At 37.6% G+C, this 17101-nt stretch overlaps 1 protein-coding gene across 1 annotated transcript in view; it reads right to left on the bottom strand.

Moving 5' to 3' along the window:
• tecpr2 (tectonin beta-propeller repeat containing 2) overlaps positions 1-16536 on the bottom strand; it is a 31970-nt gene extending 15434 nt beyond the window's left edge. Inside the window, exons 1-13 of the mRNA XM_073826778.1 lie at positions 16414-16536; positions 15621-15878; positions 15387-15515; positions 12546-12677; positions 12264-12421; positions 11849-12155; positions 11621-11753; positions 8681-9148; positions 7869-8590; positions 5802-5985; positions 5515-5688; positions 3244-3424; positions 141-282 (exon numbers count right to left, since the gene is read on the bottom strand). Coding sequence (XP_073682879.1) covers positions 141-282; positions 3244-3424; positions 5515-5688; positions 5802-5985; positions 7869-8590; positions 8681-9148; positions 11621-11753; positions 11849-12155; positions 12264-12421; positions 12546-12677; positions 15387-15515; positions 15621-15839 — 2949 coding nt within the window. The 5' untranslated portion in view covers positions 15840-15878; positions 16414-16536. The remainder of the gene's footprint in view (positions 1-140; positions 283-3243; positions 3425-5514; positions 5689-5801; positions 5986-7868; positions 8591-8680; positions 9149-11620; positions 11754-11848; positions 12156-12263; positions 12422-12545; positions 12678-15386; positions 15516-15620; positions 15879-16413) is intronic.
• Between the last annotated feature and the right edge of the window lie 565 nt (positions 16537-17101).

The following is a 17101-nucleotide window of genomic DNA, read 5'->3' as shown; positions in this document are numbered from 1 at the left end:
CTTTGAGAACAATTAGCATTTATACACAAAATGTGTGATTCATCAACAGAAAGGGTGATAAAAACACCATACAAGTAGAAAATCTGACCAGCTAGAGGAGAGGATGTACTGTGCATGTGTTGTATGTTACATATATGTACCTGCCACCAGTGGTCATCTTCACCCTGGGGGTTTTTAGCCGTGACCCCCGTTCTGAACCATAAGTTGCCGCTGGTATCCAATGCCCAGACTGTGTTGTTCTCACCCAGAGCAATACAGATGGGTTCCAGACCTTGGCTCTCACTTTGGACACACATAAACAAATATCTCAATGTTTAAATGTATTTCTACAGCAAAAGCCAGCATAAAATTGTCATTTATGCACAATATACAGTGCCTTGCAAAAGTATTCATACCCCTTAATTTTTTTTTCACATTTTGTTTTGTTGCAGCGTTATGTTAAACTGCTTTAAATTAGTTTTTCCCCACATCAGTTTACACTCCATACACCATAATAATGACAAAGCATAAACCAGATTTGCAAATTTTACAAATTTATTACAAATAAAACACTGAAATAACTACATTGCATAAGTATTCATACCCTTAACTCAGTACATAGTTACAGCCTCAAGTCTTTTTGGGTATGATGTGACAAGCTTTGCACATCTGCATTTGGCAATTATCTGCCATTCTTTGCCTCACCTTTTCACCTCTCAAGCTCTGTCAGCTTGGATGGGGTCTGGCAGACATTTTCTAGTGTCCTAGTTGTTCCAATCATCTTCCATTATGGATAATGGAGGCTACATGCTTCTGTGAACCTTCAATGCAGCAGATTTTTTTCTGAACTCTTCCCTAGATCATTGCCTTAACGCAAATCTGTCACTAAGCTCTACAGGCAGTTGTCTTGACCTCAGGACCTGGTTTTTGCTCTGATATGCATTTTCAGCTGTTAGACCTTTTCTGAGAGGTGTGTGCCTTTCTAAATCATACTCATTCAAATGAATTTGCCACAGTTTAACTCCACTCGAAGTGTAGTAACATCTAGAAGCAGTATGAATGCTCCTGAGCTAAATTTCGAGTGTCCCAGAAAAGGGTATGAATACTTATGCAATGGGATCTTTTCAGTTTTTTTATTTCTAATAAATTTGCACAAATGTTAAAAACCTATTTTTTGCTTTGCCATTATGGATTAGGGAGTGTAGATTGATGTGGGGAAAAAAGTAATTTAAAGTAGTTTAATATAAGGCAGCAACATAACAAACTTTGAAATAAATGAAGGGGTATGAATAATTTCGCAAGGCACTGTACATCAACAACATTAGGGGTGGGAGAAAAAAAATCGTGATTCTCTCTTCAACGAATATTTCAGAATCGATTCTGAGCTAGTTTTTTCCCCACACATGGCACGTGTGCGCGCTAGAAACGCGGCGGGCTTCATTGCACAAAATTTGCACTGTGAGACACGTGCACGTTGCTTGACAGTGTGTGCTTCATGTGCAGTCATGTTTTACTTAAGATATGCTTTCAATTATGCCGTTTGGAATGCAGTAATATTAGATGCAAGAAACTTGCTCACTGATAGACTTTCATGTGCGCTTTGTGTTTGTTCGTCCTCAAGCTGGATTGTGGCTGCGGTTAAATGCACTTGCATTTTGAATACTTTTTTTTTTAAATTCGAAATTAATGTACAAACAGTCAGTTTTGTTTTCAGAGCAGGACAAAACATCTGATATATCAAAATAGATCTGTGCATTAGTTTGATGCAGCCTGTTAAAGCTGCCACTGTCTATGATCTCAAAAAGAAGCCTGCTTACATAATAAAAAAATAAAATAAATTTTGCACAAAATAAATTTGATATAAAATGTATATGAAAAAGTAGCCATGTGCAGTAATATTAAAAACTGAGAATGCGATGAATCGTGATATTTAGTTGATAATGAAAATCCACACCCTTTTAATATGGCAGTACTGACATACAGAGATTCCAACTATAAACAAAAAGCATAGAAACTGCAATTGTACATTTTGTTAAAATGTAAAGTTTTAAAGATATTTGCACAGCAGAAGAATTTATTGGGGGAAAATGTAGACCAAGAATCGTTTTGGAATTGGATCGTGAAGTGCCTGAAGATTCACACCCCTAAACAACATGCCTTTGAAATACATTAATTAACATACACTACCAGTCAAAAGTTTTTGAACAGTATGATTATTAATGTTTTTTTTAAAGAAGTCTCTTCTGCTCACCAAGCCTGGATTTATTTGATTCAAAGTACATCAAAAACAATACAATTGTGAAATATATTTACTATTTAAAATAACTGTTTTCTATTTGAATATGTTTTAAAATGTAATTTATTCCTGTGATTTCAAAGCTGAATTTTTAGCATCATTACTCCAGCCTTCAGTGTCACATGATCCTTCAGAAATCATTCTAATATTCTGATTTGCTGCTGTTGAAAACAGCTGAGTAGAATTTTTCAGGTTGAATAGAATATTCAGAAGAGCAGCATTTATCTGAAATAGAAGTCTTCTGTAACATTATAAATGTCTTTATCATCACTTTTGATCAATTTAAAGCATCCATGCAAAATAAAAGTATTAATTTCCTTATTTCTTTTCCCAAAAAAAATCACCAAAGATTTTTTTTAAATTAGATTAGATTAGATTAGATTCGACTTTATTGTCATTACACATGTACAAGTACAAGGCAACGAAATGCAGTTTAGGTCTAAATATTGATAATAATAATATTAATTAAAAAATGTTTCTTTAACAGCAAATTAGCAAATTTGAATGATTTCTGAAGGATCATGTGACACTAAAGACTGGAGTGAAGATGCTGAAAATTTACCTTTGATCACAGGAATAAATTACATTTTTAAAAATATATTCAAATAGAAAGCAGGTATTTTAAATAGTAAAAATATTTCACAGTATTACTGCTTTTGCTGCATTCTGGATCAAATAAATGCAGGCTTGGTAAGCAGAAGAGACTCCTTTAAAAAAACATTAAAATCTTACTGTTTAAACATTGTTTGTAGAGCAATATAGCAGCTAATGATTTGAAGTCTCACATTTTCACTAAAAATAGCGGTGTAAAATAAGGTGGACACAACTTTGATGCTGCATTAGGTGGCAACCTGATATCCAATGTTAAAATCTGCATGCTGAAGTAAACCAGTCCAGAATCATTGTTTTATTTCTTCACCACAGTGAATTTGCTATTTGCTAAGAGAAAACCACGCTGACAAACATACCTGACGGTGTCATACTTCCAGTGCTCCCCTTCTGCACAGTAGCTGCTGAGACCTTCTCTGTAAAACACGCCCCTCTGCTCGCTCAGTGCCCACACCACACTGCCCCGTGCTGCTATCTGCGCCATGGGGCACGGACAGTCCACCTTCACTGACCGCGCACATGGCCTGTCCACACTCAGCCCTGAAAACACACATAGAGCAACAGTATTCCAGTTGATTCATGCATATTTTCATGGTTACTATTCTCAATGAAACATTGAACACTGTTGGTAATATGTTCAAAGTACATAATCACATTTACTGGACTGGTAGAGGTCATTAAGAGATGACAATGCTTTAACAGAGCTTAATAGGTAATGGGCAGAGCCAGCACGAGTTGATTATGCTCTTCATAATTACGTAATATCAAAGCAGAGCTCTGCCCAAAGTTATTTTAAAGCAAAAAAATGTGACAATAGGAAACACCTAGAATTGCAAAAACGTGATGTGACATGTGATACGTGATATATGACAAATTATTCTGTCACTGGTGACCGTTAAAACTAAACGAAAATGAAAGTGTCATCATTTGGTCACACACCCATATAATTGCTTTCCTGCGTGCAACACATATGGAGAAATTGCACACGCTATTTTTCATTCATTTACACTGTAGCATAAATCTAATTTTGTCAGTCTTTATCAAGTCATACGGACCACTTTTATAGTGGATTTGCATCCTTTTTGTTCCTTGAAAATCCTCAGGCCACTTTGGAACTAACTGCATTGAAAAACATGACTCATGCATTTATCCAATTGTGTTAAAGAATTAAAGTCACGTGGCTTTAGAACAACATGAAGGTGAGTAAATAATGACTAAATGACTGAACTGTCCTGTTCAAGTATATACAATGACTTATTTTCAAGCACATACAGCACTCCCTAGTGGTCCAATAGTAAAATAGAATCTCTCTCTGTGATCTGTGGTAATATGAGCACTGTCTTTGAACTTAAAATACTTTATTCTATTGCAGCTAAATAAACATAAGACATTTGTTAGTTAATTTCCCCAGGAAGTGTAAACTGTTTAGGATCTGTGCAGCTGTCAAAACATTTCACTGTTTATTTGGGAAGTTTCAACAAATGTTTGAAGAGTTAATTTGCAAAAACAGGTGATTTCTTTTTCAACAATGTTCAAAAATCATGTTTTTTCATTGTGCATTCTAATTAATCTCAATCAAACTGCAGTTTATTTTATTTTTTATTTTGATACAAAGTAAAAACAACTAAAAATACAGCTAACTAACACAATAAAGACATCAGAAAAAAAAATTGAGTTATTTGTTTTTGCAAATAAACTCTTCGTTTTGAGTTTAGAACGGTACTGTTCTTTTTTTCAAAGTGTACATATTTTTGGAAACCTGTCTGAAAATAATATTTTTTGCAATTCTGTTTAGTGACTGTGTGTGAGTAATGTTTATATAGGTATAAAGTAGTATGAATTACAAGTCGACGCATATTACTCAATTAAAGCTTTTCATGGCTATTAAAGGGACAGTTCATCCAAAAATGAAAATTCTGTCATTAATTACTCACCCGTAAGGAAAACAAATTAAGGTATTTTTGATTCAATCTGAGAACTCTCTGACCCTGCATAGACAGCAACAGTACTACCACACTCAAGGCCCAGAAATGTAGTAAGGACATTGTTAATATAGCCCATGTGACATCAGTGGTTCAAAAGAATGTAGCTAAGAGAATACTTTTTGTGTGCAAAGAAAACAAAAACAACTTAATTTAACAATTTTTTCTCTACTGTCAGTCTTCGATGCACATTCACAGGAATATCATGACATGTGTGTCGTGCTGCTAACAGAGCTGGCACTTTGACATCTGTATTTGATGTTCATTGTCTGTATATTCTGGTTCAACTTTCTTCAGACATGTTTACGAAGACGGTTTTATGTACAGTTTGCATCTTCTTCTGCTTGTAAACAAAGCACAGTGCATCTGGGTCCTTCATCAAAATGCACATGGACTATTTTAATGATGTTCTTACTACCTTTCTGGGCCTTGAACGTGGTAGTTGCGTTGCTGTCTATGCAGGGTCAGAAAGCTCTCAGATTTCATCAAAAATATCCTAATTGGTGTTCTTACAGGTTTGGAACGACATAAGGGTAAGTAATTATTGACAGATTTGGGCGAGGGTGAGATAATTTGGGCGAACTACGCCTTTAAGTAGAATTTGTCATCATAATGTGAGATCAGTATAATGTGTTTATTCTCCCACACCTGTCTGTATGTACAGGTCTCCATTAGTTCGAATGATCCAGGCTGTGTCATCACCAAGAGCCACAAATGCTGTGTCGTCCAGGGCTTTGTACCAGTGTCTCTTTCCCTTGATGGTGACTTTCCCGCAGGCGTAAGCAGTCATGGTCTTCTGCTCCACCTTCCACAGCAATGAGCCTACGAAAACGCATCAGCAACAGGACAACACTTAGTCTAGAATACCATTAAATAATATTTGCTTAAGCAGTTGTATGCTTTTTTTAATGACAAAACAAATGTATGCCTCTTACCTGATGGGGACAGAGACACCTGATGGACATTTTCCTCAAACCTCTGCCAGCTCAAGCTACCATTAGGAAGGCTACTACAGAAAAGGCCTCCTTTAAAATCCAGACACCAAATATACCTGTCTGTCACTACTAGGCTGAGGATGCCACAACCAGGCCCAGTGTAGCCCATCCAACTTTCAGCCAACTGCAAACAAAGAGAAACACATACAGAAATTGTGGTGATTCTCACAAAGACTTTTCAAGAATATTATACTGCTGTTCAATGGTTTGGAATATTACAGTATAATACATTTATTCAGCAAGGATGCATTAAATTGATCAAGAGTGAAAGTAAAGACATTTACAGTTGAGGTCAAAAGCTGCAGAATCTGCAAAATGTTAATTATTTTACCAAAAAAAGAGGGACCATACAAAATAAATGTTATTTTTATTCAGTACCGACCTGAATAAGATATTTCACAAAGAGGTATTTACATGTAGTCCACAAGAGAAAATAATAGTTGAATTTATAAAAATGACCCAAAAATGTACATACGTTTAATACTGTGTTGTTACCTGAATGATGTTTTTTCTTGTTTAGTGATAGTTGTTTATGAGTCCCTTCCTTGTTTGTCCTGAACAGTTAAACTGCACACTGTTCTTCACAAAAATCCTTCAGGTTCCACAAATTCTTTGGTGTTTCTGCATTTTTGTGTATTTGAACCCTTTCCAACAATGACTGTGAGATCCACCTTTTCACACTGAGGACAACTGAGGGCAACTATTACAAAAGGTTTAAAAGTTCACTGATGCTTCAAAAGGAAAAAAGATGCATTAAGAGCTGGGGGTGAATACTTTTTGAATTTGAAGATCAGGGTTTATTTAACTTATTTTGTCTTCTGGGTAACATGTAAGTATCTTCTGTAGCTTTTGAAGGGCAGTACTAAATGAACAAAATATATATTTAGTCAAAATAAGAAAAATGTACACGTCTTCATTCTGTTCAAAAGTTTACAGCTTTAATGCATCGTTTTTTTTCTTTTGGATCATCACTGAGCTTTGAACCTTCTCTAATAGTTGCATAGTCCCTCTGTTGTCCTCAGGGTGAAAAGATGGATCTCAAAATCATACAGTGATTGTTGGAAAGGGTTCAAACACACAAAAATGCTGAAAAACCAAAGAATTTGTGGGACCTGAAGGATTTTTCTGAAGAACAGCGGGCAGTTTAACTGTTCAGGACAAACAAGGGGCTAACAGACAAGTATCACTAAACAAAAAACACAGCTCTGGATCATTCATGTAAGAACAAAGTATATCTAAACTTTTGAACAGGGTCATTTTTTATAAATTCAACTATTATTTTCTCTTGTGGACTATATTTAAATGTTTTTATGTAAAACATCTTATAAAAAATAACATGCATTCTGTATGATCCCCTTATTTTAATAAAATAATTAACATTTTGCAGCTTCTGCAAGGTGTATGTAAACTTTTGACCTCAACTGTATAAGGTGACGAGATAATTATTTCAAATAAATGCTATTCTTGATTCTTTGAACTTCCATTCCATTCCATGCACAATTGTTTTCAACATTGCTAATAACAAGAAAAATCTGCATGTTAGAATGATTTTTTTTAGGTTTTTTGGGGGGCTTTTTAAGCCTTTTTATTGAGATAGGACAACAGAGAGAGAATAGGAAAGCACTGGGAGAAGAGAGGGGAGCGGGATCGGCAATCGGGAGCAGGATCTCGACCTCGAGATGGAAATCAAACTCAAAATCGCCATGAGCACAGTTGCGCTTTATATCAACACACTAACCACAAGGCTATTGGCGCTGACATACTGGAATGATTTTTAAAAGGATCATGTGACACTGAAGAATGAAGTAATGGCTGCTGAAAAATCAGCTTTGCCATCAAAAGGAATAAATTACTTTAGTTTAAAATATGTTAAATAGAAAACTGTTAAATTGCAAGAATATTTTTTTGTTTTTGCTGTATTTTTGATTAAATAACCCTGCTGGAAAAAAAAAAAAACAGGTAGACCAGGCTGGCTTTAGCTGGTCATTAGTTGGTAAGCTCACTGACCTGGTCCGCTCTGAGGAGCTGTGTCTCTTCGTCCTCTTTCTGTTTAGCTGATGAACTCTGCAAGCTCAGGGCATTCAGTCCGTCCCCTAGACTAGCACTGGATGGCACTCCATGTGCATAAATATCCTCCTCGTCACTAGATGGCGTTGGTTCGGGTTCCGGTGAGTAACCCAGTGGCCTAATGGGATCGTAAGATAAATCCAAATTAAAGTCTCCATGTAAACTTTCCGTAAAATGTTCCTCTGAATCCTTCAGGGGGTCTTTGTTCTCCTTCACATGTTCCTTCATGATGTCCTGCTCGTCAGTTGCCTGCATATACGAGAAGGTACATTCCAGCAGCATGTCCACATCAGGCGTAGCTGCAATTTGCTCGTTTTCTGCAAACACATTTTCACTGTACACCTGACACTCCATATCTTGTAGTGAAAGTGATGTAGGGCAAGGCGGTAGGGTCTCTGCTGTTTGGTTAACAGGATTCTGACTCTGTAAGCGATCTGATGGGCTCTGAATGGGAAAGGCATCAGAACTGTGGGATTCTCCATAGACGGAACCGTCTTGGTCAGGTGAGCCGGCACTGTGCAGGTCAAGGCTGCTGCACAAGAGGCTGGTGTGGTCAGAAGGAGGCTCGCTCATGGGTGTGTTTAGAACGTCACTGCCTGCACCATCCTGGCTGAAAATGCTCTCTGACCAGCTGCTGCGCTCACTGACACGATTCCCACTGTCTACAGTTACACAAGAAAATATGGAGAAGATCAGTGAATGGAACACAATCAAATTTAACACTCCACATCATGTGATACTAAACCTCTTACCCTGTCGTCTCCTCTTGCCTTTCTTCTTCAGCTTGATGGCCTTGACCACCAGCTCCTGTTGGAAGTCTTCTTGAGCGATGGCGCTGTATCGGCTGGAGGAGAGCTCTGAGGTGGAGGCCTCTGTGGCGGTTAACATGCCCTGCGCGCTATCCCACGAGGTGATTGAGCTGCTGCGACTGCGAGACTCCATTGTACCCAAACTGGCCCGCTGATGCTCCAAGTCCTCTGCCACCTCCAGAGCCTCTACCACATGACTGAATTCCTCTGGATTCTGCTCCTCCTCCTGCACCTCCTCTGACTCCTCAACCTCATCATGTAACTCCTCTGAGTTAGGACTGGCTTGAGTCTCCTGCTCTGTAATAATGGGCATGGTCCTGATTGGCTGAGCGGTTTCCACGGCGCCATTAGGAGGCACCAATATAGTGGGTGTGGAAAGAGGAGATGTAAATCGGTAGGAGTGGTCTAATACTGAGGGAAAAAAGAATAAAAAAGATATGTATGTAAGATACAATGGCCCCAAAAGTGTGGACACTTAAGCAATACTTAAAAATGCTTTTCAAGCTAAATATTAAACTTTTCATAGGAAATTCATAATAATTTTTTGTGTGACAATTTTGCGGCTCCTGGTTACTATGGAAGCCTGAATTAAAAACAATTTACAAAGGGAATCGCAAGATTTTTTTTTCTCAGAATTCTGAATTGCAAGATATAAACTAGTGGTGGGCCGTTATCGGCGTTAACGTGCTGCGTTAACGTGAGACTCATATCGCGCGATAAAAAAAATATCGCCGTTAATCTATTCTCAAAGTTGGGTTGGGAGCTGGGTCTAAACTACGCAAGATATGATGACTTTCACCTTGATATTTTAGCGCGGATGACGTATATCTAGTTGAATTGCACTGTAGGGGGCGAGAACAAGTCTTCAACTTCTGTGAAATTACCACATCAAATGAGACGCGCAGACATGGATGCAGTTATGAAGCCGCTTCAGGGCAGGTGCGTGCGTTGCTAGACCCTTTTTACTGGGGCACGTGCCCCAGTGAAAATCTGCTGTGGCCCAGTAAAATCTCAAGTTTGAGTTATAATTTACTTTGATAATCCCGAAATAAAGACATTAAACTATATGCAACAACTGAATTGACGCTTCTAAAAGCAACGCAGTTTATTGGAAGACTATGCACGCAGATAGGCTATCCATACCCGCGCGCCTGTGTATTTTACGGGAACGCGCACGTCGTACAGCCTTTTGCGCAGAAGTACTTGGTTACACAAGTTTGTATAGTTAATTGTGTTGTAAATGCAATTGTCAAGCAGTTTGTAATGCATTTTGGAAACAGGAGATGAGCCCCTGGTCTAATGCACCACCTGGCTTGAGAAACCCGTTCTCAAAGACTTACTTTTAGTCATTATTTGGGTAGCACACATATTCTGAATGCCTTCAGCAGAATTTAAATTAGCCATTTTAATCTAGATTAATCTAGATTAATTTCAAGATTTAATCTAGATTAATCTAGATTAAAAAAATTAATCTATGCCCACCCCTAATATAAACACACAATTGCGAGAAATATAATTTATAGTCTGTATCTTGTAATTTTGACTTTTTTTCTCAGAATTGCAAGTTTAAAAAAAATGCAATTTAGTTCTCGCAATTGCGACTTTATATCACGTAATTCTAAAAAAAAAGTCATCATTCTGACTTTATTTTTCAAAATTATGACTTTATTTCTCAAAACTGCAAGTTTTTTGTTTCATATCTGATTTTTTTCTCAGAATTACAAGTTTAAATCTTGCAATTTTCAGTTTTCTTCTCACAATTGCAACTTTCTATCAGGCAATTCTGAGAAAAAAAAATCTGAATTGTGTGTTTATACCTCACAGTTATAAAGTCAGAACTGCAAAAACTCACAATTCTGACTTTTTTTTCAGAATGACATGATATAAAATCGCAATTATTATACCTTGCAAGATTATACCTCGCAGTTCTGACTTTATAACACAATTGCACGTTACTAAGTCAGAACTGTGAGATATAAACACAATTCTGACTTTTTTCTCAGAATTACGTGATAGAAAGTCACTAGTCTCAGCCTCAGATGTCACGCCCACGGAACGTTGGCTAAACCGTCAGTCAGCTGTCAGTCGGAAGGTCTGGCTACGCGAGACTAGAAAGTCGCAGACAATTCAGACTTTATATCTTGCACAATTCTGGCTTTATAACTTGCAATTGCAAGTTTTTGTCACGCAATTCAGAATTGTGCAATAAAAAGTCACAATCACTTTTTTTATTTTTTATTCAGTGGCAGAAACAGGCTTCCATAGGTTGCAGCTAAGTTTGGGGTCAATAAATTGTTTTTTAAAGTAATACGTTTATTCAGCAAGGATACATTAAAGGGATAATTTATGCCATAAAACGGTCAATGGGACCAGCAACTATTTGGTTTTCCCCATTCATCAAAATATCTTTGTTTGTGTTCAGCTGATGAACAAAATTTATACAGGTTTGAAACAACTTTAGAGTGAGTAAATGATGACAGAATTTTCATTTTTGGGTTAACTAGCCTTTTAAATAGATCAAATGTGACCATATTTTAAAATATAAATCCGTAGTAAATAATAACAAATTTAACTGTAATGATATTTTAAAATATTACTGTTTTTGTTTAAATAAATGCAGCCTCATTGAAAAAAACAACGACGAAGAATTTAAAAATCATCTTTATGTTGAGAGAGAGATAGGGGGGTACACATCAACAACCACAACTTATAAAGCTATGATTCATACCAATTGACCCATAAAGGATGACTAAGTAAAAACAGCAATTTTTGCAACTGCCAAGGGCAAAATTGGCTTTTTCCTATCCCCTAATATCTGAGTACTGCTGATGGAGCAGAGTGCATGACTAAAACTGCCATTATGGCATCAGTACTGCAACTCACGGTTGGAAACCAATCCCTCAGGGCAATTTGAGATCCGCAAAATGTCCCGATCTCCTTTCAGAATGAAGATTTCATTCTCAGTACATGACACAGACACTATATCTCCACTGCTTTCCAATCCTCCAATGATGACCTTAATGAGCAAATGAAATAAGTGAGAAAAATTTAGTTTGCATCGGCAGCATTTCAATTATGGATATAGTTTAGATTCAAATCGTGCATTCATACTTGATTGGTACAGTCCACAACATAAACACTATATTCGTTCCAGCTGAGGACCCAGCCCTCCTTCAGGAAGCAGCTGACTATTCCCAACTGTCTTTCTGAAGGTCTGTAGCCACCATTCGGGCCTGAACGAGGGAACAGCTCAAACTGAGGTATATCCTGATTAAAAAGTGGCTTTAGGACGTGGGTCTCCCCGACACGTCCCCGCACATCTGTCCTCCACAGACGCAACCCTGGCCTGGCTGCGTAAATAACCAGATCGCTCTGCTTGCACAGAGCTGGTTGGAAGCAGGCACCAAACTTGCCATTACTGTAAAAAGAAAGCCAGATATCAAGAATTCAGCATAAACTCAGACAGTGCTGCAACCCTGACAATGATAGACTATTTTTAGATGAAGATGGATTGGGGGTTTTCTACCTTTTACGTGGTTTAGAGCCCAGCTGATGAATCGACTGCTCTTGCGTGTAGAAGAGCATCGAGCGCTGATGGGATGAAACCAAAAGTACTTTCTGACTATATTCCAACTGAACTATTGCTGAAGGCTCTTCGAAGAGCACCACTGGATTACACACTCCCTAAAAGACCAATGCACAGACACACAAACACACACACATATTTAGCCATTAGACAGTAAAACAAAATCAGATGTCAGACAGACAGAAAGACAGATTCTCAATCAACTGCTTATAAAAGGCTTACTTGATCCAAGTCCACAGCAGAGTAGACCACCCTTCCTTTATCATCACCAGAGAAGAGCTTCATGCCATTAGCACTCCATGCTAATGCAGTAATTGTGCTTTTGTGCAAGCCCACAACATCAAACCTTCTCAGCTGAAACAAGACGGCAAAAATGTGACCAGTTACTACCTAAATTCATTCATCAACAGTCAGACTGTAGAGACAAAAAACAGCTACTTTGGCCATAGATCGTAACGTTATAACTTAATTATATAATCAAAGTCAAAAGTTTACATACACCTTGCAGAATCTGCAAAATGTTAATTATTTTACCAAAATAAGAGGGATCATACAAAATGGATGTTATTTTTTATTTAGCACTGACCTGAACAAGATTTTTCACATAAAAGATGCATATATATAGTCCACAAAAGGAAATAATAGTTGAATTTATGAAAATGACCCTGTTCAAAAGTTTACATACACTTGTTTCTGTGTATTTGAACCCTTTCCAACAATGACTGTATGATTTTGAGATCCATCTTTTCACACTGAGGACAACTGAGGGATGCATATTCAACTATTACAGAAGGTTCAAAGGCTCACTGATGCTTCAGAAGGAAAAACAATGCATTAAGACCTGGGGGCAGGGGGGTGATGAAAACTTAGAATTTGAAGATCAGGGTAAATTTAACTTATTTTGTCTTCTGGGGAACATGTAAGTATCTTTTATAGCTTCTGAAGGGCAGTTCTAAATGAAAAAAAAAAATGATATTCAGGCAAAACAAGAAAAAAGTACACATCTCCATTCTGTTCAAAAGTTTATACCCCTGGCTCTTAATGCATCGCTTTTCCTTCTGAAGCATCAGTGAGCGTTTTAACCTTCTGCAATAGTGGCATAGAGTCCCTCAGTTGTCTTCAGTGTGAAAAGATGGATCACAAAATCATACAGTCATTGTTGGAAAGGATTCAAATACACAAAAATGCTGAAAAACTAAAGAATTTGTGGGACGTGAAGGATTTTTCTGAAGAACAGCAGGAAGTTTAACCGTTCAGGACATACAAGGTACTCATGAACAAGAACAAAAAACAACAACAACAAAAACACAGCTGTGGATCATTCAGGTAACAACACAGTATTAAGAATCAATTGTATGTAAACTTTTGAAAGGGATAATTATTATAAAGTCTATGTAAACATGTAGAAATATCTATTCGGTCAGGTCTAGATATAAAAAAATACATTTTATTATCCCTCTTATTTTGGTAAAATAATTAACATTTTGCAGATTCTGCAAGGTGCATGTAAACTTTTGACTTCAACTATATATATACACAGTCAAGCCCGAAATTATTTATACCCCTGGCAAATTCTGACTTAAAGTAACTTTTATTCAACCAGCAAGTTTTTTTGACCAGAAATGACACAGGCTTCTCCCAAAAGATAATAAGACGATGTACAAGAGGCATCATTGTGGAAAAAAATATTTCTAAGCTTTTATTTAAATTTGAACAAAAAGTGGCATGTCCAAAATTATTCATACCCTTTGCAAATTGTCACAGTCTTTGGGAAAATCCAAAGTTCTATACCATTCCACATAGTCCAAGCTGTTCTAAAGCATCCTAATTACCCTGATTCATTGGGAACAGCTGTTTTAATCAACTCAACAGGTGAAAAACAGAAGCTCTCTGCCGTTGGTTTGTGCACAGTCATGGTGGCTAAGACAAAGGAGCTCACTGAGGACCTGCGGCTGCGCATTGTGGCTGCTCACAAGTCAGGAAAGGGGTATAAGACCATATCTAAATGTTTTGAAGTTCCAGTGGCTATAGTGCAAAGTATTATTAAAAAATACGAGAAGTTCCGCACTGAAAAATCTCAGAGGACGTGGTCGGAAGCCAAAAGTGACACCTGTGCTGGCCAGGAGGATAGTGAGAGAGGTAAAAAAAGAATCCAAGGATCACCACCAAGGCCATTCTAATGTATCTGGGCTCTGCTGGTGGCAACAAGGCAGACAGTCCAACGGACACTGCACACCGCTGGGTTCCACGGACGCAGACCAAGGAGGACACCACTTCTCCAGATAAGGCACACAAAAGCCTGCTTGGCCTTTGCAAACACTAATTTGGACAAAGAAGAAGACTTCTTGTCTTTTGTTTTATGGTCAGATGAAACAAAAATGACCCAAAACACACAGCAAAAGTGGAGAAGAGATGGTTAGCAGACAAAAACATTAACTTTTGCAGTGGCCCAGCCAGAGTCCTGACTTAAATCCAATTGAGAATCTGTGGAAGGAGCCAAAGATCAGGGTGGTGGTAAGGAGACCCTTCAACCTGAAAGAGTTGGAGCTCATCACTAAAGATGAATGGGCAAAAATACCAGTGGAGACATGAAAAAAGCTGGTCAGCAATTATAGGAAGCGTCTGATTGCTGTAATAGCCAATAAAGGCTTTTCTATTGATTACTGAGAAGGGTATGAATAATTTTGGACATGCCACTTTTTGCTCAAATGTAAATAAAAGATGAGTAATATTTTTTTCCACAATGATGCCTCTTGTACATCGTCTTAGTATTTTTTGGGAGAAGCCTGTGTCATTTCCGGTCAAAAAAAAAACTTGCTGGTTGAATAAAAGGAACTTTAAGTATATATATATATATATATATATATATATATATATATATATATAAAAGCTTTATTTTTATCTTCTATCTAATTACACAAATGGGAAGTAAAATGCTATATTAAATAGTCAATCATTGTTATTCCAATATAGTATGAATTATCATATAAAAATACATACTAACCACTTATTCAGTGAAAGCCTTGCTACTTTAAAACTGTCATAAAAGAAAAGAAATTGTACCTGTTTATTTCTACCAGGCAATGGTGACACAAGCTGAAAGAATGCGACCCGGCCTGATGCCGTCCCAACAGCTACAAGATCATCGAAACAGCTCAGCAATTTCACTGCCGTAATAGCCTCACATTTGCCCTATTAAAACAGATTATAAAAGACATATTGTATAAAACACTACCTAACCAGATGACTTCAACTGTGAGTGCTGCAGAAGAGTGAGGAAGTACTAAGCAGACTTACCTCTAAATTGTATTTGTTCATTTGGCTTACTCTCCTGCAGTAAAGGTACAGCATGCCGATACTGCTTCCAATGGCTATATAATCACTGTTGCTGTCCAGTGCGGTCAAATAAACAAGGACCGAACGGAAACCTTTCTGGATTTTAGCTGGGATGGCATTGAGAAGGTAGTAGAGGGGGCAAAACTCTCTCAAGGGCAGCGGTGCTGGATGGGTGGCCATGGTCACCCTATGGATCTGTGCTCCCACTGATGATGAAATCTAAAAAAAGACAATTTCGAAAGTCCATTTCCAAGTACAAGATTATAATAGTTCACGTTTCTAATCATAATATATAAGCTATTATAGAGCTTTATTATTTTGTTGCATAACTTAATCACGTGGACAGTCAAAACAGCTAGTCATTGATCTTTCTAACACAACACGTCCACTCCGCATTGACAATTAAAGTATGAATCGCATCCAAACTGTATCTGTATAGTTCACTAAATAGTGCACACACCCACAGGAAAATATTAATAACATTAACCACGCCTTTAACACACAACACAAGAAAGCATCTTCCCTTATTGTCCATCATTACAAAGGCTTTATCGTGTTAAACACTGTAATGCAGGACAGTACGAGCCCAACTGTTTTATTTGTGGCCCATGCACTAGTTTGAATAAATAACAAAGGCCAATAACAAAATACAGTCGTTTACAATTTGCTGTACAAGATGTGTATGCTTTCTAGTTAGCGAACTCTACGCAGTAACGTTAAACTACCTGAGCCTTTCAGTTTCTACAAAACTTACCACAGGAAAAAGTTCACATTGATTCTGAACCGTAAACGTTTTTATAGTTTATATGAGGGCGATCTGTTGACATTTTTCCGCTGCTTTGACAGATAGCTCTTGTTGACAGGCTCGTGTGTTTTCTTCGGTTCGTTTTGGGTTGAATCAGAAATGTAACGCCAGCGACACCTACAGCAGCGGAGGTCAAACTCGCGTCGCTTAAATGCCTCTTCTTCCATAAAGTTTTATTTAAAACTTTAAGCTGGTTGGCTTATTTTAGTTTAAACTGGAGGTATTTGGTTTTAGCTGGTCTCCCAGCCTGGCTAGACTGGTTTTAGCTTGTTTTTCCAGCTGGTCTCCCAGCCTGACCAGCTAAGGAAGTGGCTAAAACCTCTCTAAAACAGCCTGCTGACCAGCTAAAACCAGGCTGGGTGACCAGCTAAAACCAGCCAACCAACTTAGGCTGGTTTTAACTGTTTTATTTTTCAGCAGCCCTGTTTTTTTTTTCAGCAGGGTTGTCATTTGAAGAGGTTTAATAAAGTTAACTCTCCTCTCTGTGGATTTTATTTACATTAGCCAATAATTTCATGGTGTCTTACTTGAAATATTCTTATCCTTTATTTCCCTGCTGAAAAAAAAAACAGCTAAAAACAGCTTAAACTGGACATAGCTGGTCAGCAGGCTGGTTTTTGAAGGGTTTTGGCCACTT

Source organism: Garra rufa, chromosome 21 (genome assembly GCF_049309525.1).
Source record: "Garra rufa chromosome 21, GarRuf1.0, whole genome shotgun sequence".
Lineage (NCBI taxonomy): Eukaryota > Metazoa > Chordata > Actinopteri > Cypriniformes > Cyprinidae > Garra > Garra rufa.
Note: the sequence above shows the minus strand (reverse complement) of the source record. Positions and strands in the feature narration are given on the sequence as shown.